At 44.9% G+C, this 24,715-nt stretch overlaps 1 protein-coding gene across 1 annotated transcript in view; it reads right to left on the reverse strand.

The window, feature by feature from the left end:
• The window catches only part of LOC147718148 (lymphocyte antigen 6E-like), a 60,365-nt gene extending 37,859 nt beyond the window's left edge, over nt 1-22,506 (reverse strand). The window contains exons 1-2 of the mRNA XM_086919223.1: nt 22,398-22,506; nt 14,494-14,613 (exon numbers count right to left, since the gene is read on the reverse strand). Of these exons, the coding sequence (XP_086775349.1) occupies nt 14,494-14,613; nt 22,398-22,443 (166 nt within the window). The 5' untranslated portion in view covers nt 22,444-22,506. The remainder of the gene's footprint in view (nt 1-14,493; nt 14,614-22,397) is intronic.
• Nucleotides 22,507-24,715: the final 2,209 nt, after the last annotated feature.

The following is a 24,715-nucleotide window of genomic DNA, read 5'->3' on the forward strand; positions in this document are numbered from 1 at the left end:
CCATTCCTGGGAAGGAGCGCTTATATGCTTTTTCCTTCCGGAATCTTCGAGGTTTCAGCAAAAGATTGTTTGTGCCTCTAGTGTTTCTAGCTCCGCCAGAGATTGTCAGTTTCTGAGCGAGGTAGCCGGGTGAGTTTAGGTGTACCGCCTTATGTGTCATGCAGGCGATTTTCAGATGTTTTCTTGCATCAAAAGGCAGCCAATTCAGGGATTTCAGGTCAGGGGTAATATGGGAATGTTTTTTTTGATCCAGTGATGAGTCTCGCTGCAGCGTTTAGAGAGGCTCTTAGGGGTGCCGATGTAGTTAGGGGGAGTCCGCAGAGGGCGATGCTGCCGTATTCAATTTGGGGGATGACTAGTGCTTGTACTGCGGTTTGGAAGTCTTTGGCTGGGAGGAAGGGGAGATGTAATTGTGTGAAGGGTTGCAGGGGCGACGAGGGGGACGAGGGCAGTTGCTGCCTCTAGGAGCAGGGATTGATGCCCGGTATGGGGCGTGATGATTGAGGGAGTCAGCCGGAGTGGTAGGGGACACGTTGGGAGGGGAAGTAGGTGAGGGGTGTATGGGGTGTGTGGAGAGTAGTTCTTTAATGATGTGTATGTCTTCTTTGATCTGAATGAGGGTGGCCCTGATGTTGTCCATCGTGGGGTAGGTGGTGGCGGTGGGGGTGACAGTCAGAGGTGTATGACTGACCAGGGAGTTCGCGTGCAGGTGGGAGAGTGGGCTGGTGTTCGAGCAGGGCTGTGTTGTGTTAGTGTACGGGAAGGTGTTAGGGAGGGGAGAGGTTTTGGGCGGGAGGGGTGTGGATGAGGTAGGGAGGAGATTGGTGGTAAGAGAGAGGGCATTAATGGTAGGCGGGGGGTCAAAGTGTAGGGTGGAAGACTGATAGTAGTGGTGGGGGTGCAGGAAGGGTAGTGGGGGCTGAGAGTAGGAGGGGAGATGGGGTTGGAGATGGTCCTGTTGTGGGGAGGGGGAGTTAGATTAAGAGAGGAGGTGTGTTCTGCGTAGTTGGTAAGGGGGTAGTGGGGACAGAGAATGGGGGGGATTAGGGGGGGATCTGTCGATATGCATGTTGTTGTGGTACTGGACTAGGTTAGGTGTGTTGAGGGTGGGAGCTGTGCTGTCAGGGGTGAGCGGAGTGTTAATGTCAGCTGTAGGTGTGGGAGGAGTGTTGATGGTAAGTGTGGAGGTCCGAGGGTTGGTAGAGGGGTTGGGGGTGTGAGTGGTGTATGTGGGGGAGCGATCTGTGTCTGTGTTTGAGGCGTGTGTGACAACTGCCTGGTGCTGAACTGGGATAGAGTGGTTGTGGGTGGGAGATGGGAGGTCAGGGGTGGTAGGTGTGTCCCTGATTGAGGAGTATGTAGTAGCTAACTGGCACTGAAATAGGTTAGAAGGGTTGTGGGTGATGGGGGCTGTGAGGTCATGGCTGGTGGGACTGGAGGAGATACGAGTGTTGGTCCGTGAATTGGAGAGGTGTTCTTTGAAAGTGGGGAACAAGTTGTGGTGGTTTAGGTGGGTATGGGTGACTGCACTATAGTGGTACACATGTGCAGAAAAACAGATACATACAAATACAAATGCATACCGGCAGTTACACAGTATACAAGTGGAACTAGTGATCCACCAGCATGAGCATATAAGGACAGTATAGAAGTGCAAACAACAATTTACGTGGATCAGAAATCAAAAATCAAAAGTGACATTAGTTAGCAGCCACAATATATGAGGTAGCACTCTGTGCATTACTAGTGTTCAAAATACAGTTAGAAGTGACACTAGTGAGCAACCAGAGATATATGAGGTAGCAGTCGGTGTGTTATAGGAGAGAAGAGTGAGAATGACAGAGGAGTGACACTAGTGAGAAACCAGAAATATATGAGGTAGCAGTCGGTGTGTTATAGGAGAGAAGAGTGAGAATGGATGCGGGTTGCAGAACTGTGCAAAATAGTACAGAATACAGAAGAAGTATATGATGCTATATGAGGTAGCGGTCGGTGCTTCACAGGGGAGAAAAAGGGGGAGTGGGTGCAGGTTGCGGAAATGTGCAGAGCAGGAGAGAAGAGTGAGAATGGATGCAGGTTGCAGAACTGTGCAGAATAGTGCAGAATACAGAAGACGTGTATGATATGTGAGGTGGTAGTCGGTGCACAACAGAAGAGAAAGTGGGATTGGGTGCAGGTTGCGGAAATGTGCAGAATAGCGCAGAATACAAGTATAAGTATACTACTGATCGAATAAAAGAACAGAATACAGATGCAAACAATAGTGTACCTGAATTAAAAATCCAAAATCAAAAGTGACATTAGTTAGCCACCCAAGTATATGAGGTAGCAATCTGTGCATTAAAAATATTCAAAATACAGGTAGAGGTATAATACTGCAAAAAATTGGCAGACATTCTAGCAATCTGTGCATTAAAAATATTCAAAATACAGGTAGAGCTATAATACTGCAATAATAGGCAGACATTCTTTCATATATGAGGTAGCAAATACCCGGCATACATATGTTCAAAATACAGGTAGAATTATAGTGCTGCAATAAGCGGCAGACATTCTTTCACCAGAAGGTGTAGATACCTAACTGAGCAAAGTACTCGGTAGCTGAGATTAGTCTAAAATGAAAATTCTTAGTGTATGCTCAGTTAATGATGAAAATGACTAGTCCAAGATGGCCGCCCAAGAGAGAGATTGGTGAAAACATGGCCGCCAAATAGGTGAGATAGAAACAGTAGTCCTCTGTTTGTTGCTGTTGCTTAGATAGCAGGGAAGAGCAGTTTCCCTTCCCACTCATACAAGCTGGGGAGATAGAGATAATAGTCCTCTGTCTGCTGCTATTACCTTGAGCATAGGGGGAGGAATTTCACTTTCTATTTGAGCAAGCAATGCTCAAAGCTAGCTGGAAGGGATTCTTATCTCTGTGTGGGGGAGTTAAGCTGAGGAGCCTCGTGAACATCTGAGGTACCTGAGGGGATTTATTTCTACAGTTTTATGGCCCCGGCCATTTTGAATAAAGGAGGTCGTTTTAGAAAGTTTAAAAAATGCGCAGGCGGGTGGGAGAAATAAGTACCTTAAGGCACTGTGTGCCTGTTGAGTCTGCCAGCAGAATTTTTGCAGAAGCAGTGTTTTAGTCCAAGAGTTTTTCAGTCCCTTCCGGTTAGCAGATGTATGTGAGCTGTGTGAACGTGATCCCAAATGATTAGATCAGGGCTCCAAATCACACTTCTCAAATCTCAGATGTTTAGATCACGGCTCCAAGCCTGTATTACCTTGATGAGCGGGAAGTGGCCGATGGGGGCAGGCTCTGGTCTTCTGTTGCCCCTACCATTCTTGTTAGGCTCAGGGCTCACTTCGGTCGTACCTCTGGGCAACGGCGCCACAACCTCCGGTCGCATCCAGCCTCCGGTGCAGCCGAGGGCAGTCTCTACCCATCCGTCGTCTCTCCTGTGCCCATATCCAGCCTCCGGTGTAGTGGTGCAGAGGGGGGAGGGGGGGCCTCTCTCAGCCCTCAGATGTCTTCAAGAGTCTCTGCTGTATCTCTGCCGTGGAGCGGGCGGGAGGGGGGGGGGCCTCTCTCAGCCCTCCGCTGCCTTCGAGCCTCTCACCGCCCTCCGATGCCTCTCACAGCCCTCCGATGCCTCTCTCAGCCATCCGATGCCTTCAAGCGTCTCTGCCGTGGAGCGGGCGGGGGGCTCTCTCAGCCCTCCGTTGTCTTCGAGCGGGCAGGCGGTGACGGCTCAGCAGGCTCCTGGCGCTTCAGTCGCCCCTGCAACGAGACGGGGGTGCCGCCGTGAATCCAATCCGCCATGAATCCAATCCGCGGCGCAGGCTCAGCAGGTTCCCGGAGCTTCAGCGATAAGGGTGTCTGAGGCGAGTGTCTCATCGCGGGGCTTTTCAGGCTCCAAACCTCTGTTAAACAGGTCAGCAGGCAATCCAGTTACTTGAGATAATTTTCTGTTTTTGGTCCGTCGTGTTGATGGGGCTGGTGGGTGCTAGCAGGGATAATGCCCGAAAAGGGATCCCAAGCACTGGGAGCTCCTCACAGGAGCTCCTACCAGGCGGCCATCTACGCTCATAGGTTTTCGACAATCCTTCGCCACCACAGAAAGGTTAGTTTCAGCTGTCTTGCTGACATCCTGGAGGATATTGATACCAAGGTACCTCATATTTGAGCTAAGCTGCACCACTGCCAGGGTATCCCCCATATTCCAGGCCATAATCTCTGTTTTAGAGGCATTAATTTCATAACCAGAGATTGTGCCAAAATCCTGGGCTAGTTTGATCACCAAGGGAAGAGTTGTATGCAATTCAGAGGAAAAATCAAGATGTCATCCGCATAAAGCGTCACCTTCCTCTCCCACTCCCGGTACCTAAAGGGCTTGATGTTCAAGTCATCCCTCAGCTGTTGGGCAAAAGGTTCAATATACAGATCGAACAGGAGAGGGGAGAGTGGGCAGCCCTGACGCATCCCCCTTTTGATCTTGAAAGGGTCGGAAAGAACTCCGTTCAACAAAAGACAAGCCGAGGGATTCTGGTATAACAGCCTCACAGCTCGTCAACATTTTTCCACAATATTAAACTTACCTAAGACCCCGGACAGGTATGACCAATGGACCCTGTCAAAGGCCTTAGTAGCATCGAGTGTCAGGACAGCCAGGGGAAGAGATTCGGTAGATGCGAGGTCGACAGCCCCAATCAAATCGTAAGTCAAATCCGAGAGCTGCCGACCCTTAATAAAGTCCCTCTAGTCCTGATGCATGATGTCACCTGCTACCAGCCCCAGTCTTTTGGCCATAATAGAGGTAAAGATTTTATAGTCAGCGTTAAGGATAGATATCGGCCTATAGGACCCACAATTAGATGCAGCTTTACCGGGTTTTAGAATCAGGGTTATGGATGCATTATCCCATGAGGCTGGGAGAGATACCCCTTCCTGAAGAATCTGATTAAAGAGGGTTGTCAAAATAGGAACAATTTCTTTCCCCAAACCCTGTAAATTTTGGAGGGAAGGCCATAGGGTCCTGCCGCCTTCCCCTTTTTGCTACTCACAATGACCGCATTAACCTCATCCTGCGAGATCACTCGGTTGAGACAGACCCGTTGTTCCATAGTCAACGAGGGCAATGAGACCTCCTTCAGCCAGTCCTCAATACTAGCAGGGTCAATGCATTTGTGTTCTTTATAGATATCTTGGAAGAACAATTTAAAAGTCCTCCGAATATCCTCATCCAATGTAAATACTACACTGTCCTGAGAGATTGACCCGATGTTATTTCGTACTTGGTCAGTCTTAGCTTTCCAGGCAAGAAGCCTGCCTGCCCCTTCCCCATACTCAAAATGAGCAATTTTGTTCGCTTCCCACCTATGAAGTAGACGTGTATTCAGCACTGTATCCAGTTGCCCCTTTATTCGTATCAACTTATTTTGCAGCTTCTGTAAAGTTTCAACTGAGGTACTGGTATATTGATCTATTTCTACTTGCAGCTTTACAATTTCGGCCTCGATAGTGGAAATCTCCTCTCTATATATTTTCCTCCTGTAGGTTGCCCTGCTAGTTATTTGGCCCCTTAAGAAGGCTTTATAGGTGTCCCATACACAACCTATTGAGGCTGAACCTATGTTCATTTTCATGAACCACTCAGACTCACTCGTTAAGGAAGAGATCTCCTCATCTTCCAAGAGAAGCAAGCGATCGAATGACCATATTCTAGGGGAAACATGAGCAATGCCATCCAATTCCAACCACAATGCAGAATAGTCTGAGGGAAGGTATAAAATATTCTTAACTACACTTTTCAAAGCCTGACTAACCAAGATGAAATCAATCCTTGATTAATGCCGGTATTTGTAATTACGGAATTACACACCTAACTGTTGCCCTGACCTTAGTCTCCAGATATCTGAATAAGCATATTGTTTCATGACATCAAGTATGAAGGTCCTGGTTTTAGAAGGAACTGAGGCCCGACTGTTTGGTGATTTATCAAGAAAGGGATCTAAAACTATATTGAAGTCACCAGCCAAAACAATAAGTTCTGGAAACAATAGGAAATGAGAGAAAATGGATTTAAGAACTGAGGGGTCATCATGATCCAGACCATAATATCTAACAATAACAATTGTGCACCTGAAATATTAACTGTTGCAATGGCCCATATGCCACCTGGGTCGACTAATTTTGATATAAGGCAAGTCTTTGTTGATCTCTTAAAGAGTATCGAAACCCCCCTGATATTCATAGTCTGGGCAGTAGAGATACAGAAATCAATCCATTTATTCTTCTTAACTAGTAAAAGCATCTCTGATTCTGTCAAGTGCGTCTCCTGGAGAACAATAACCTGCGCACCAGAATCACAGAGATATTGCAGGATCTTGTCCCTTCTAGGTCTGGTACGCATGCCATTGACGTTCCAGGATAGAATCTGTAGACTATTCATAAGTGAAATAGCCTCCTCTACTCTGTGACAATGTTCTAAATAAGAGCCCCCTAGACCTATCTATTGCCACCATATTTACACCATAGATTACTCTATAAAGGAAAAAGTTACAAAGAGGAGAATGAGGAATTAAAAAAAAAAATGTTACCTTGCAAAACCCACCCGCCTACCCCGTGCCCTATCCAACCCACCCCCACCACCGTGGGAAATCCTTGCCCTACCTATCCGGACCAAGTCCAGAAAGTTGCGCCCCGAAGGACTCCCGCTAAGCTTTGCTCCCTAAAGAAATTTTTTTTAAAAACATAATAACATGCCGCTTTTTGGTTTGAGACTTCCAAAGTTAAGAATTGCTAAAACCCCATGTCACGTCTACGCTTAAGCCCCCAACTATATATAATATTACGAGTCAACAGAAAACGGGGGTAATCATCTAATCATATAAACCCCTTCCATGCTGGGCCGATTTTCCTCGTGTGCTAGGCTTTTAAAGAATCAATGGCTTTATGACGGCCCCCAGCCGTCATCAGCACACGAGCACTGTAATGCATGACGGATGGGGGCCGTCATCAGCATGGAAGGGGTTAATGATCTTTAAGATGATAGCCCTGTACTAAATGTAGACTAAGTGTAGAGTAAGCATGAAAACTAACCTATGCTTCGCCCCCCGCTGAAGTGAAGTAAGCCAGACAGAAGAAGAAATAACACTGCTGAAAGCTAGGACCAAAACCTAAGTCTATCCTGACGGGCCTTCCTCTTTACCCAAGTTCAGCAACAATTCATCAGCTGCCTGTACAGAGCTAACATTATACATTTTATTATTGTGCATTATTCTCAGTACAGCTGGAAACTTAAGTTGTGCAACCGCACCTAGCTTCCTAAAGGCCTCCAACCTCCTCCCCAATTCCCATTGCCTGTCCAGGGTCTCCCTGGATAGGTTCAATCTTATTTGAAAAGGGAACTCTTTAGCGCTCAAGGTTTTCTGTTTTAGAGCTTGATTGAGAATCATGTATTTAAGGGAGTAGGTATGGAAGTTAACTAGAACTTTCCTAGGCTTGGATCTATGTGGGTTCCTCCTAAAAGGGTCCCTGTATATTCTTTGAATATCTGTACCTAGATCTTCTACTGACTGTTCACGACCCAAAGAGTCCTTTAGGAGCGCGGTCACATACTGCTTAATAACAGTTCCCTCGCTCCCCTCGGGAATATTAAGAATTCGGAGATTATTGCGCCAAGCGTTATTCTCCAAAACCTCCATTCTCTCTGAAAGGACAAGATCTTCTTTTTTAAGATTAATGATGTCTACTTCGGCCTTATCAAGATGGAGAGAAAGACGCGCCACAGTATCTTCTAGAGCCACCGTTCTAGCATTGAGTACATCAATTTTACTTTCCAATGATTCACAGAATTTTCGAATTACCGTCTGGTTGCTGTAGAAACTTCAAATCCCTTTTTTATATCCAACGTCAGAGGTGAAAACATGGATTCTAGGGAGGCTACTGCCAAGTGTTCAAGTCCCAGTGTAGATGTGAAGTATTATGCTGACTGAGTGTTCCATATGACTGTACAGATGCACTGTATTGCATTGCGGGTGTGTTCTATATCACTGTGCAGATAAGCAGTTTTGTTATGCATGTGTGTTCTATATCACTGTATAAACGTACAGTGCTGTGATGTCTGAGTGTTCCATATGTCTGTAAAGGTGTCCAGTGTTGTGATAGCGGAGTGCTCTATATTATTGTACACATATAGAGCGTTGTGATAGATGAGTGCTGTATATCACTGTATAGTTCTAAAATGTTTGTGATGCATGGGTGCCCTATGCCCCTGTACTGATGTACAGTGTTGTGAGCCACAGTGTTCATTAGCCCAGTCCCAATGTACTTTGAGGTAATGCCCCAGTGTTAAATATTCCTGTACGGATTACAATGATGTGATGTCTGTGTGTCCTATGTCTGCCTACGGATATGCAGTTGTGATGACTGGATTTTTTTTAATCACTGTACAGGCATCTGATGTTGTGGTGTATGGGTGTTTTATTTCACTTAACAAAGGTAAGGTATTGTGACGCCTGAGTGATCTATGTCACTGTACAGATGTGTAGTGTTGTGATGCTTGAGTTCGCTATGTCACAGTATAGAAGTGCAATGTTGTAATGTCTAAGGTCTCCACATCCCTGTACAGATAGTCAGTGTTGTGATGTTTAATTTCCCTATATCACTCTACAGATGTGAAGTGCTGGGATACCTGAGTTCTCTATGTCACAGTACAGATGTGCAGTGTTGTGATGCCTGAGTTATCCCTGACACTGTACAAATGTGCATTGTTGCTATGCCCTAGATCCATTTATCACGGTATAGATGTGCAGTGTTGTGATGCCTGAGTTCACCACATCACTGCACAGATATGCAGTGTTATTATGCCTGTACAGTCCATATCACTGTAGAGAGGCAGAGTTTTGTAATGCCTGGGTTTACTGCACAGATAGAAAGTGTTGTGATGCCTAGGTTTTCTATTAACTGCACAGAAGTGCAGTGTTATGATGTCCGAGTTCTCCATATCACTGTACTGACATGAAGTGTTGTGATGCCTGAATTCCCATATCATAGTACAGATGCCAAGTATTGTGATGCCAGAGTTCTCCATATCACTGTACAGAAGTGTAGTGTTGTGATGCCTGAGTTATCCCTGACACTGTACAAATTTGCATTGTTGCAATGCCCTAGATTCATTTATCACGGTATAGATGTGCAGTGTTGTGATGCCGGAGTTCACCACATCACTGCACAGATATGCAGTGTTATTATGCCTGTACAGTCCATATCACTGTAGAGAGGCAGAGTTTTGTAATGCCTGGGTTTACTGCACAGATTGACAGTGCTATGATGCCTAGGTTTTCTGTTAACTGCACAGAAGTGCAGTGTTATGATGTCCGAGTTCTCCATATCACTGTACTGACATGAAGTGTTATGATGCCTGAATTCCCATATCATAGTACAGATGCCAAGTATTGTGATGCCAGAGTTATCCATATCACTGTACAGAAGTGTAGTGTTGTGATGCCTGAGTTTTCCACATCACTGAACAGTTTTGCAGGGCTGTGATGCATGAGTTCCCTAAATCACTGCACAGATGTATAGTGTTGTGATGCCTGAGTTCTATAGGTCACTGTAGAGATGTGCAGTTTTGTGATGCCTGAATTCTCTATATCACTGTACAGATGTGCAGTGTTGTGACGCCTGAGTTCCCTATATAGCTGTGCAGATGTGCAGTGTTGTGAAGCCCGAGTTGTCCATGTCACTGTACAGCAGTGCAGTTTTCTGATACCTGAGTTCCCTTTATCACTGTACAGTAGTGCAGTATTCTGATACCTGAGTTCTCTTTATCACCGTACAGATGTGCAGTGTTCTGATACCCGCCAGTTGGAGACCTCTATGACTTCGCTGGGCCTTGAACAGCTCGTTGAAGCTCCAACGCATATTATAGGTCACACCCTCGACCTAATCTGGACCTCTGATCCAGAGGTGGTCCTTACGAATATCGTACCCTGTATTTGGTCTGACCACTATCTACTCCAGTGTGATATTCCCATTGACAGCGATCTGGTCAAACCACCTTTAAAAACAAAAAAAGTACGTCAATGGAAAAAAGTCGATTCCAAAGCCTTAAATGACGTCCCTCCTAAATATATGCAACCAGCGTTCCCCCATGGTGATCCAGACCAGGACTATAATGCTATAGTGGCGAACCTTAGACAGGTTATCGACCAGATAGCACCTGAAAAGGTACAGAAAATAAAAGGTGCTGAAAAAGGGGCCCCTTGGTTTACCCCGCTTCTGAGGAATCACAAAAGAAAGCTTCGCCATCTTGAGAGATGCTGGAGGAAAACAAAAGACTGTACAGATCGGGAACAGTATAACATATCTTTGAATTCATATAAAAAGCTTATTGTGTTAGCTAAAGGTGAATATTATGAAACCCGTATAAATAATGCAGACAATATCCAGAAAGAAACTTTTAAAATCTTAAAAGAACTGAACAAGAAAGATGAAAAATCAGAAATAATGATAGACTGTAACACCTTCCAAAGTTACTTTCTTGGGAAAGTGGCAACTATTTTGTCTGATATTAATAAGGATACCTCTAGTGGTCCCCTTGCACCACTGGTCTCTCAAGCCCCCCCAAAATCCATCATCTCTAGGTTTCCAAATATAGACCCTACAACCCTTGGGCAGCTTACGAGTAGAACCAAATCAGGGTCACCTGCAGACCCATGCCCTCCCCCCGGAGTTTTTTGTCTGGCGCTTCCTGTTGTAGAGGACCATATCATCTCCCTCTTAAACAACTCGTTAGACACTGGCCTTTTACCAGCTAGTTTTAAAGAAGCACGAGTCAAGCCCCTGATAAAAAAGCTGGGGGCTGACCCAGCTATTCTGAAAAACTACAGGCCAATATCCCAGCTGCCTTTCTTGTCCAAGATCCTGGAACAAAATGTGCTAAAGTCCCTATCTTCGTTCCTGGAGTCACACCATCTACTCCATAAACTTCAAGCGGGGTTCCGCGCACATCACAGCACCGAGTTAGTAATGCTTGTGGTGCTGGATGAGCTTAGAGGTATGGCTGACAGTAAGAAACCAAGTGCCCTGATACTTTTAGATCTATCAGCGGCATTTGATACTGTCAGCCATGCCCTGCACCTGGACAGACTGGCCGCATTTGGGATAAAGGATCTAGCATACCAATGGCTAAAATCCTTTCTTTCGGGGAGGACCCAGAGGATTCAATTAGGGGAGTGTTTATCTGAGGTGAGTGTGCTTGAGTGCGGATTCCCGCAGGGCTCTGCACTGTCCCCACTCTTGTTCAATCTGTACTAACAACCTCTGATAGACTCCCTGGCAAGCATGGGCTGCAGAATTTTTAACTATGCCGATGATACTCAGTTGTTACTGAGTATTGACAACACGGCATTTGCACAGACCCAGGCCAGGAATATACTTAGATATACGGTTAATTGGATGACGGCAAATCTGCTTAAAATAAATCCCGAAAAACTGAGGTTTTGGTGGTTTCAACCACTGCCTCGCCCTGGAGTGATCTGTTTTGGCCCCACCCCGAAACCGTGCTCCAATGTAAAAAGCCTTGGTATTAAGATCGACCATGAGCTGACAATGGCTAGCCAGATATCTTCTGTTGTTGGGACCTGTACTAACCTAATCAGGCAGCTACGCAAGCTAGTTCCCTTACTTTCCCTAAATATGCTCTGGACCATTGTCTCAGCGACAATAATTTCAAGGATAGACTATGGGAACGCGCTCTATCTTGGTTTGCCAAAAATTCTGACCAATCGCCTGCAGGTAACTCTGAATGATGCAGCGCGCCTGATCTTCAGATTACCTAGACAGACCCATGCCTCCCCATTACTGCGCAGGTTACATTGGCTCCCCATAAAGCAAAGGGTAGAATTTAAAAGTTTATGTATTGCCCATAAAGCAACCTATGGGCATGCGCCTGCCTACATAAAAGAACAGCTCTGGGTCTATAATCCTAAATGAGCGCTGAGGTCTTCTAACTCCCAATTGTTGTCTTGTCCGCGTTTTAAAATGGCAACCAAGGGAGGGAGATCTTTCTCTGTCCTGGTCACACAGATGTGGAATAAACTACCGGAATCTCTCCGTAAAGAAGTAAATCTTGTTCGTTTTAGGAAATCATTGAAAACACTCTTGTTTAGGGAAGCCTTCTGTCCCATTTGAGTAATGTTGTTACATCCATATCCAGTGTTCACCTACTTTGTTGTTGTTACTGCTTCTGTCATGAGCGCCTAGAGACCTGACAGTGATTTGGCGCTATACAAACCTCAGATAACAATAACAATAACAATACCTGAGTTCCTTTTATCACTGTACAGAAGTGCAGTGTTCTGATTAAGCATGGGCGAATTTTGCGAATCTCGCGTTCGCGAATTTTGCGGATTTGCGAACTCGCAATCCGCAAAATCCACGAATTCTCGCGAATTTGCGGATTTTTTTTTGTGTGTGTTTGCGCGGGTTTCTGCCAGTTCGCGAGGGTTTTGTACAATTTCGCAAACGCGAACTTACCTGTCGGGTCGCAAGTTTTGCGAACTTGTTGTTTCTACGTGTCCAGCCTGTTTGGGACACTCTTCTTCATCACTGCCACTCTCTGTCACCACTGCCACTCTCTGACTACTCATGCCACCCTCTGGCCCACCCATGCCACCCTCTGTTTCATCACAGCACCCTCTGGTTGTCCAGTGTACATTATTGTGGCAAAGCAAAGCACACCTTCCCTGCCTCAAGTGACCTGAATTAATTTGGGGCTGATTAATGTGTCACAGAATATTTTTTTAGCTGGCACCTGCTTCCTTAGTGCTTCCTGATTAGTGATCTTTTGCACTTGCTAAGTGCTTTCATTGTTGCAAAATTAGTTACAACACCTGCCCTGCCCCAACTGACAATAATGAATTAGGGGCTGATTAATGTGTCACTGGATTTGAACTTCCAGACTGGCTCCTGCTTGTCTGCCTTAGCTGTAATTCAGGACCTTTGTGTAACTATTCTGAGGGTCAGAGCAGGGTCACATAATAGTTGCAAGTAGGCAACTGAACTCTGGAGGGGCCCCTCAGGAAGCACTACAGGAAATGGCTACTAATGATGAGCTTGAACTTTTGAACCTGGTAAGTAGTTTCAGTTTTGCTAAGATCATATTTCTGCAATTTAGCGCTTATTCGCGGGGCGCGATGTTGAACTGGGAAGCCGCGAACTCACGCGAACAGTGCCAGCAAGCCATAAAATCCGCTGCTCGCGGATTTGCGGATTTTGCGGGAAATTCGCGAATCTCGCGGATTGCGAATTTACCGAAAATCCGCAAAATCCGCGAGCGGAACGGATTTTCCGCCCATACTTAGTTCTGATACCGAGTTCCCTTTATCACTATACAGATGTGCAGTGTTCTGATACCCGAGTTCCCTTTATCACTGTACAGATGTGCAGTGTTCTGATACCTGAGTTCCCTTTACCACTGTACAGCAGTGCAGTGTTCTGATAGCTGAGTTTCCTTTACCACTGTACAGATGTGAAGTGTTCTGATACCTGAGTTCCCTTTATCACTGTACAGATGTGCAGTGTTCTGATACCTGAGTTCCCTTTACCACTGTACAGATGTGCAGTGTTCTGATACCTGAGTTCCCTTTACCACTGTACAGCAGTGTAGCGTTCTGATAGCTGAGTTCCCTTCATCACTGTACAGATGTGCAGTGTTCTGATAGCTGAGTTCCCTTTATCACTGTACAGATGTGCTGTGTTGGAATACCTGAAACCTCCTCATTACTGCACAGATATGTAGTTTTGTGATGACTGCACGCTCAATATCACTGTACAAAAGCAGTGTTGTGATGCCTGAGGTCTCCCCATTATTTTAAATATGTGCTTTAATGCCTGAGTTCACTGGACAGATAGGTAGAAAGATAGGTAGTGCAATGTTATGATGCCTGATTTCTCCACATCATTGTACAGATGTGCAGTATTGTGATGTGATGCCTGAGTTTCCTTTATCTCTGTACTGGTGTGCAGTGCTCCCTTTATCACTGCACAGATGTGGTGTATTGCGATGCCTGAGTTCCATTTATCACTGCACAGATGTGCCGTATTGTGTTTCTTGAGGTCTCCATTACACTGTACAGATGTGCAGGGCTGGGACTTTCAGCTGAAGAACTGTACATGAGTACCCTCAGATTCACAGCTGGCTCTTGAGGGGATCCTCAAGCATCACTACCACTTCATCATCAAGGCTGTTGGCTTCAGCTAAGGAAAGGCAGGCCTGGGGTAGGTGTGCCCCCTCTGCCTCTCCCCAGCCCCTCTGGGCTGTGTAGCAGGTGCCACATTCCAGCCTTCCTGAGGTAGTGGGGTGGGAAGGGAACAACAAGGCACCAGCTTAGTGCTTAGATAGACCCAACATGTTTGTGAAGGCTTGTCTGCTTGATATTTGTGTAGGATATATATGTTTCTGTACATAAAGTGATGAAGCAGGTGCACGAGCTGGCACTTACCTCCAGAGACAGAGGCCTCGAGTTTCATGCAGTATTGGGACCCCGAGGGGCAGTCGCTGGCAGTGTTGCACTCAGCACTGGTGGACGCTCCGATGCAGGTGTAACACCTCAAGGAATGTGCTGTACAACAAACAAAGAGACAGTTTAACAAGGTGATCCCAGCTCCTCTTCTGACTTTCTCTTTATACTATGCACTATGAGCACAGGTGTGATGTCATCACCCTGCCTAGCATGGTATGTTTGAGTAGAGCAATGCACATCGAGGGCTGTCGCAAATGCATGCTGACTTCCTTCTCCATCACTTTGTGACTGCTGTGATCCGGTTTCACCCAGATCCTGCACTTACCAACTTGATCTAAACAAACAGCGACAAAGTCAATGCATCTGGCTAACAGCTGAAACTTCTAGTTCATTGATTGGAAGGTTTGATTGGAAAGTGTGAGTGTGCACGCGTGGATGTGGGATTGGGCCAGTGCGTTGGCAGTCAAATGGAAGAATGAGTGTTCGAAAATGGATGTCTGCATGGATGGATGAATTCACAATTCACTACTGCAGACATTATCTCAGTTAAATGAGACCAAACTACAGAGACATTTGGTTAGTCTTCGGGGACCACCAAACACATGGCTGCTGCACAGCAATGTACAAGTGCTCCCAGCGTAGATGTACGTAACTCTATTTGCATAGATGTCTGACTTCATGAATGACCGTGCACAAGGATGAATGGGTGAGAGTGCATGGATTATTGTGAGTGCCTGTTTGGATATAAGGGGATTAGTAGATTTAGTAACACAGCCTTGGCATTGGCGTGCCCTTATCAGAATTAGATGCAAGGTGCCTCTGTGCCTCCTGCCATAAAACATTTTTAAATGTTTTACTATGGGCATGATGACCTCTGTACTAAGGGCACAATGACCTGTGTACTAAGGGTGCAATTACCTGTGTACTAAGGGCACAATGACATGTGTACTAAGGGCACATTGACCTGTGTACTAAGGGCACAATGACATGAGTAGTAAGGGCGCAATGACCTGTGTGCTAAGGGCACAATGACCTATCTACTAAGGAAGCAATGAGCTGTGTACTAAGGGCACAATGCCCTGTGTGGTAAAGGCACGATGACCTGTGTACTAAGGATGCAATGAGCTGTGTACTAAGGGCACAATGACCTGTGTGCTAAGGGCACAATGACCTGTGTAGTAAGGGCGCAATGACCTGTGTACTAAGGGCACAATGACATGTGTACTAAGGGCACAATGACCTATCTACTAAGGAAGCAATGAGCTGTGTACTAAGGGCACAATGCCCTGTGTGGTAAAGGCATGATGACCTGTGTACTAAGGATGCAATGAGCTGTGTACTAAGGGCACAATGACCTGTGTGCTAAGGGCACAATGACCTGTGTAGTAAGGGCGCAATGACCTGTGTACTAAGGGCACAATGACCTGTGTGCTAAGGGCACAATGACCTATCTATTAAAGAAGCAATGAGCTGTGCACTAAGGGAACAATGACCTGTGTGGTAAGGGTGAGATTACCTGTGTATCAAGCACAGGATGCCCTGTGTACTAAGCACAGGATGCCCTGTGTACTAAGCACACAATGACCTTTGTACTAAACAGTGGAGAAGTGTGGCTCACCGGTTACAGGAGGCAGACCCTGATGCAGAGGTCAGACCCGGGACCAGGGTTCAATCCCTGACGGGCAGGGCCTTGAGCTCAAAATACCCACAGACTCGATAATTCTCGCCCCGGTGCCTACTCGAATCGTGGGTTCACACTCTGCAACTCTGGGCAATAGCTTGCTTAATCTCCACTACGGCCCCACCGCGATGGGATGCATGGTCTTCACCTTGGGGATGCCCAGTAGGGATAATCTCGCAGGGAAAGGCAAGGACGGGTTCCCAAAGCAAGCGCCTTTTGCCCTTACGGTGAAAGGCACTATATAAGAACGTATGATTTACGATTTATATTTACGATGACCTGTGTACTAAGGGCACAATGACCTGTGTATTAAGGGCACAATGACCTGTGTACAAAGGGCACAATTACCTGTGTAGTAAGGGTGCAATGTCCTATGTAGTAAGGGCACAATGACCTGTGTGCAAAGGGCACAATGACCTGTGTACTAAGGGCACAATGCCATGTGTACTAAGGGCACAATGACCTGTGTACTAAGGGCACAATGACCTGTGTACTAAGGGCATAATGACCTGTGTGGTAAGGGTGCAATGACCTATGTAGTAAGGGCAAAATGACCTGTGTACTAAGGGCATAATGACCTGCGTGGTAAGGGCACAATGACCTGTGTACTAAGGGCACAATGACCTGCGTGGTAAGGGCACAATGACCTGTGTACTAAGGGCACAATGACCTGTGTGCTAAGGGCACAATGACCTGTGTAGTAAGGGCGCAATGACCTGTTTACTAAGGGCATAATGACCTGTGTGGTAAGGGTGCAATGACCTGTGTACTAAGGGCATAATGACCTGTGTGGTAAGGGTACAATGACCTGTGTACTAAGGGCACAATGACCTGTGTACTAAGGGCACAATGACCTGTGTAGTAAGGGCGCAATGACCTGTGTACTAAGGGCATAATGACCTGAGTGGTAAGGGTGCAATGACCTATGTAGTAAGGGCACAATGACCTGTGTACTAAGGGCATAATGACCTGCGAGGCAAGGGCACAATGACCTGTGTACTAAGGGCACAATGACCTGTGTACTAAGGGCACAATGACCTGCGTGGTAAGGGCACAATTACCTGTGTACTAAGGGCACAATGACCTGCGTGGTAAGGGCACAATGACCTGTGTACTAAGGGCACAATGACCTGTGTACTAAGGGCACAATGACCTGTGTAATAAGGGCGCAATGACCTGTGTACTAAGGGCATAATTACCTGCGTGGTAAGGGCACAATGACCTGTGTACTAAGGGCACAATGACCTGTGTACTAAGGGCACAATGACCTGTGTAGTAAGGGCGCAATGACCTGTGTACTAAGGGCATATTGACCTGGGTGGTAAGGGTGCAATGACCTATGTAGTAAGGGCACAATGACCTGTGTACTAAGGGCACAATGACCTGCGTGGTAAGGGCACAATGACCTGTGTACTAAGGGCACAATGACCTGCGTGGTAAGGGCACAATGACCTGTGTACTAAGGGCACAATGACCTGTGTACTAAGGGCATAATGACCTGTGTGGTAAGGGTGCAATGACCTATGTAGTAAGGGCACAATGACCTGTGTACTAAGGGCATAATGACCTGTGTGGTAAGGGCACAATGACCTGTGTACTAAGGGCACAATGACCTGCGTGGTAAGGGCACAATGACCTGTGTACTAAGGGCACAATGACCTGTGTACTAAGGGCACAATGACATGTGTAGTAAGGGTGCAATGACCTGTGTACTAAGGGCTTAATGACCTATATGGTAAGGGTGCAATGACCTATGTAGTAAGGGCACAATGACCTGTGTACTAAGGGCATAATGACCTGCGAGGTAAGGGCACAATGACCTGTGTAATAAGGGCACAATGACCTGTGTACTAAGGGCACAATGACCTGTGTAGTAAGGGCGCAATGACCTGTGTACTAAGGGCTTAATGACCTATATGGTAAGGGTGCAATGACCTATGTAGTAAGGGCAAAATGACCTGTGTGCTAAGGGCGTAATGACCTGCGAGGTAAGGGCACAATGACCTGTGTACTAAGGGCACAATGACCTGTGTGCTAAGGGCACAATGACCTGTGTAGTAAGGGCGCAATGACCTGTGTACTAAGGGTGTGCTGACCTGTGTGGTAAGGGCACAAGGACCTGTCTACTAATGGCACAGTGGCCTGCGTGATAAGGGCATGATGACATGTGTAGTAAGACACAATGGCATGTGCACTAAAGATACAATGACTGTGAACTAAGGGCAGGATGACCTGTCTACTAAGGGCACAATGATATGTGTACTAAGGGTGCAATGACCTCGTTAGTAAGGGTTTGATGACTTGCATATTAATGGGTATGATGACCAGGGTACATATGCGCACTGCAATTAGAGCTTGATGACCCGTGTACTGAGGACTTGAATGAATGGCTGCCCTCAGCACTGCCACCGTGGAGGGGTGAGAAGTTTACTGGTGCACTCCACAGAAGACCACACCCTCAACGCCACAAGTTCCTTGGAGGATTGGAGTTCAACTTCAGCTGGTCTCAGCTACACCTCGTGAAAGGCAAAGGTCACAATTTGTATGTGAAGGAGGATTGTGATACAACATTTGACAGCCCCTTTTTATGGAATCTGTTGAAAGCAGCATACAATAAATAGGTGACAGACAGCATACACATATTCACACAATCTCCCAATGCAAAGAGCTTGACAAACACAATGGTTGCAAAAGTTAAAAAAGAAAGTTTGTTATACAAGCTTAACATGAATTAGCATGTGACCAGTTTTTTCGTAGTTGTGTTCTTATATTGATTCAGTAATTCAAGAACTCACAATTAGATCACAAGTACAGCCAGCGTATGTTTTGCAGAATAGGGCAAACAAAGTGAATTTGTAATAACTGGATGGAGTCAGTGACAGAAATGTCAGTTGTTCATGTGAAAAAAGTGCATAGAAGTAAATCAGAATCGAATTCCATGATTAAGGTCCAGAAGGAGGTGGCTAAATACCGGTTGGTAATGCTGAAATTTGTTACATTTCTGCGTTACCGACGGTATTTGGCTGAGTGCAATGTAGGTGACTTTAAACCTACATGCAAAATAAGGAACCACAAAAAAGTGATTCCTTATTTTGCTCTTGCATTTAAGGAATCGGAAATACCGATTCCTTAAATGCAATGTACGTAGCACTAAAAACAGTGCACTTCAGCCTTAAGGAATCACTGTGTACCTCCAACTTCAAGTTGGTGGTAAGTAGCAATTTCCTTTCAAAAAACACTTTTTTGCCTTTTTAGGGCATGTATGTGCACCACATGTGCACACATGCACCATTCAGGGGTTCAACAGGGTGTCCTATGGACACCCTGGCACCCTTGAAATAGCTCCCGCTATTAACGATTCGGTAATACCGAATCGCTAATAGTGAATCTCTTCCCTTTCATTCCTATGGGCTAGCTAGCCCATAGGAAGGAATGGCTAGGTATTCCTTAATAACGAATCTCAATTACTGATTCTTTGTTAAGGAATGTTAAGGAATCGCTAATATTTTAGCGATTTCTACCTACATTCCATTTAGCGAGTCATTTATAGCGATTCAGTAAAAATCTCTATTAAGGACTTGCTAAATGGAAGTTACCTACATCTGGCCCTAAGTTGGGGAGGGGCTTGGTAATTCTCAACTGATAAATTATAAGCCCCTGAAAAGCCCCTAGATCGGTGCTCAGCAAACATCAGAAGTAAACATTGCCTTACCGAAAACTCAGCTGTAGTTCTACAAGTCCCTACAAGTGACACCAGATCAAGGGTCACTGACAGTATCACTCTGCTCTCTGCTCCCTACCCCTCTACCCTCCTTCTCTCTAGCTCCCTTGTGAGTCGCATGGCTGCAGTCTTTCTCAATCATCTTCTACATCTCCAGTGGTCAAGCTCTGATGGCTCCAGGAGTTCTTGTTGAAATTATTTTTATCATTGACTAATCCATATTGACCAATCCTCATGAACCCTGGTGGTCTCCCAAATTTGCCCTCTTGGTTTCTTAGCAGTTCCCGGAGCACCCAGTGTCTCTTCCAGTTTACACGCAGATACGCATTTAAAGTGGAGGTGTGCAGAGCCCATATACCTTCCACCTCTTAGCAAAGAAGGGCTATGCGGATTCTTCTCCTGAAAAGATGGTTTATAGCAATGGGAAAAATAGTGCAGTGTTACCATGACCTACCAGTTACTTACAGCCTTCTGAAGTATGTGCTAAGGGTTAGACACATCTATCTTACCAGCCTAAAATAGGCTTTTCATATCATGTTGCACAGAGAGTTTTCCATTATCAGCTGGCTCCTGAAGGGATCGTTCAACTCATTCAAGATCCCCTATCACAAACGCTGGTGAAATCACTTGTAGTAGGAGCAGACTAGGTACTGCTGCGCATATAGGACATTTGGAACAAATTACCTCAAGTTGGGTAAAAAGTAGTGTTACTCCTACTGCACGTAATAGTATTAATTTTATTGACTACAAAGGTGGAAATGATCAGATGTGCCTTTCAAACTTTGCATCTATGGCCTTACAGGTTACAGGTTACTTGATCTCTGCAGCAGCTGCAGTTTGATCCACTGAGCTATCTTCCTCACTTAACCAAGAGTGTGCATTATCATTTATGCCACCATATTGTAGTAGCCATGTGGAGATATTCTTCCCAAGACAACGCATGATCCTTCTCTTGCTCTAAATCAAATCAAGATGGAGTTTAAGACGCCTGTCCTTCAAAAGCAGTGGGGCTTGTACGGTTAAGTGGGTGTCTAATAAGGAGTCTGGCAGAACCCTGACAACTGTCACTGTCACCACTGACAGCAGAGATGGGGCCAGCAGGTGGAAAGGAGCTGTTGCCTTCAGTCACTCACTCCACATGCCTGGTGGATCAAACTGGTCTGACCTCCTGGAAGGAGGGACTCTGGATGGTGCAGGGAGCCCACATGCTTTAGTCAGTTTTCAAAAGACATTCCTTTGTTATGGCTTTCACTTCCCACATTAGTATTTGAGTAAATCAAATCCCTAATTACTCACTATTTATGTAATTTTGAAAATCAGGTGACTTCTTTTGAGATCTAAATTGCAAATTGTATGTGGAGGCCTTCAAGCAATGGGATTTCAATAGGAAATCATGACTACTGTGACTCAACTGCAACAAAATTCATGGACTCCAAATAAAAATAGGACTAATATCCCCATGCATCTCACACCTCAGCCCAGAGAAGGGCTAGGCAGGGGAATCTGCTACTTCTCAATGTGTCTAGTTTTATCATCTAATATTTTGCTACACATGGAATCAGCACCAGAAGCCAACAGGGCTAAATGTTTCAGATGAAGTTCAGCGGATCTGACTGGTCTTCCACAGGGCTCATTACTAATGCAAACAAAGCAGCCTTGCAAGGCCAATTTGAGACTATAGGACATATGGGATCAAGTAGATTGATCCATTGTGAGGAGACAGTGCTTTGTCAGATGCTAGGAAGATCACTTTTGTGTAGTTCCACTAACATTGACACCTCTGGTCTTCCAGTGTCCAGGTAAATATGATGCAACTCTACTAACACCCAAATAAGAAAATCTTGCACAAAAGTACTGTCTAGATTTTATTTCTATTCCACTAAACTGTTTTCCAACATGTCAGTGACAATATGAATTTGTTATAATCTGTTCCCAAGAATTGCTAAGGGCAATAATAAATTCAGGAGCAAAGACGAAAGCATGCATGATTTTTTAATCTGTTAGGGTTATGGTTTAGCATTCTACAAATTTAAAAATGCAATAAGTACTAACCTGGATTCATTCTCTGTTATTTATTTACTTTTGTATCAGAAATTTGTATTTGTCAAAAACTAAAATAATAGTTTGTGTAAAATAAAAAAAAAGTGATGCATGAGTTGCCTTATGGCTATTTAAAAGCATCTAATATTCTAGATTAATACCATTTTATGCACATTGAAAACATGATTTGAAAATAAATTGCTCTGTAATGCGCAGATGCTGCTCAGTTCACATTGAAGCTCCTTAAGAACTGCACCCCCCCAAAAAAATAAAGCTGTTTTACAGAAAAGACGCATGCAGCTTTTTAACCTCTTCAATACAAGACACTTTTAAAGCTCTCATTCTGCTCATTGCTTTTCCTAGGGGCACCTGTGGTGATGCCCTTCACGAGAGGTGTTCCCTTAAACCCCCATAATTGAAGTTCTAGGGATGAAGTCTTACCTGCCCCAACCAGGAGAGCCAGAGGAAAGAGGAAGAGCCCCTTCATGTCTTCAGGGTGCCGGAGCGTTCAGCCAAACCACGTATGTGTGTATGTGTGTCTTTGAGTGAAATGCTTTTGGGAGGGTGGATGTGAGGATCTTTATATACTCATCACAAGAGGGAGGGGTATCTGGAGTTGAGTCAACCCTCTTCCTTCTCCTTCCTTCTCTTCTGATTCTTCTTCCTCACTTTATTACAAAATTTTTCAGAGAAGTATATGCTAAAGTTTAATGCACTGAGAATCATTAAAAGCAAAACACTCACCCAGGGTAACAGACTCACAGGCACCAGCACTCAATCTACTGCGGCAAGTGCCATGAAAAAGACACCCTCATATACACCCAATGACAGCTCGTCCCTGAAATCCAAGTTTGTTGGACCTGCCTTTGAAGGGCAAGATAAGAACCCCACCCATTAGTCTATGAAAGAACACCATCATGGACTCCAAATAAAAATAGGACTAATATCCCCATGCATCTCACACCTCAGCCCAGAGAAGGGCTAGGCAGGGGAATCTGCTACTTCTCAATGTGTCTAGTTTTATCATCTAATATTTTGCTACACATAGAATCAGCACCAGAAGCCACCAGGGCTAAATGTTTCAGCTGAAGTTCAGCGGATCTGACTGGTCTTCCACAGGGCTCATTACTAATGCAAACAAAGCAGCCTTGCAAGGCCAATTTGAGACTATAGGACATATGGGATCAAGTAGATTGATCCATTGTGAGGAGACAGTGCTTTGTCAGATGCTAGGAAGATCACTTTTGTGTAGTTCCACTAACATTGACACCTCTGGTCTTCCAGTGTCCAGGTAAATATGATGCAACTCTACTAACACCCAAATAAGAAAATCTTGCACAAAAGTACTGTCTAGATTTTATTTCTCTTCCACTAAACTGTTTTCCAACATGTCAGTGACAATATGAATTTGTTATAATCTGTTCCCAAGAATTGCTAAGGGCAATAATAAATTCAGGAGCAAAGACGAAAGCATGCATGATTTTTTAATCTGTTAGGGTTATGGTTTAGCATTCTACAAATTTAAAAATGCAATAAGTACTAACCTGGATTCATTCTCTGTTATTTATTTACTTTTGTATCAGAAATTTGTATTTGTCAAAAACTAAAATAATAGTTTGTGTAAAATAAAAAAAAAGTGATGCATGAGTTGCCTTATGGCTATTTAAAAGCATCTAATATTCTAGATTAATACCATTTTATGCACATTGAAAACATGATTTGAAAATAAATTGCTCTGTAATGCGCAGATGCTGCTCAGTTCACATTGAAGCTCCTTAAGAACTGCACCCCCCCAAAAAATAAAGCTGTTTTACAGAAAAGACGCATGCAGCTTTTTAACCTCTTCAATACAAGACACTTTTAAATCTCTCATTCTGCTCATTGCTTTTCCTAGGGGCACCTGTGGTGATGCCCTTCACGAGAGGTGTTCCCTTAAACCCCCATAATTGAAGTTCTAGGGATGAAGTCTTACCTGCCCCAACCAGGAGAGCCAGAGGAAAGAGGAAGAGCCCCTTCATGTCTTCAGGGTGCCGGAGCGTTCAGCCAAACCACGTATGTGTGTATGTGTGTCTTTGAGTGAAATGCTTTTGGGAGGGTGGATGTGAGGATCTTTATATACTCATCACAAGAGGGAGGGGTATCTGGAGTTGAGTCAACCCTCTTCCTTCTCCTTCCTTCTCTTCTGATTCTTCTTCCTCACTTTATTACAAAATTTTTCAGAGAAGTATATGTTAACGTTTAATGCACTGAGAATCATTAAAAGCAAAACACTCACCCAGGGTAACAGACTCACAGGCACCAGCACTCAATCTACTGCGGCAAGTGCCATGAAAAAGACACCCTCATATACACCCAATGACAGCTCGTCCCTGAAATCCAAGTTTGTTGGACCTGCCTTTGAAGGGCAAGATAAGAACCCCACCCATTAGTCTATGAAAGAACACCATCATGAAATACATGACCACTGACTGATGAGGAAAGTACCTAGGAACAAAGGAGAGGTGTATAAGTGGGCACACACTGAGAGCCCGATTCACAAAGGTAAAGTTAGACAAAAAATGTGTAACTTTAGACCTGAATTCTAAGTTAAAATCTGCAGTTTAACTTTACACCTGAAGTCTAAGTTTAGACCTGAAGTCGAACTTTAACGGTAGAAAAGTTAGACTTTGGTTAAGTTAGAATTTAGGTCTAAACTTTGACTGTAAGTCTAAACTAATGGCCCGATTCTCAAAGGTAAACTTAGACCAAAAGTTTAAGTT

The sequence above is a fragment of the Lissotriton vulgaris genome, chromosome 4_2 (assembly GCF_964263255.1).
Source record: "Lissotriton vulgaris chromosome 4_2, aLisVul1.2, whole genome shotgun sequence".
Classification (NCBI taxonomy): Eukaryota; Metazoa; Chordata; class Amphibia; order Caudata; family Salamandridae; genus Lissotriton; species Lissotriton vulgaris.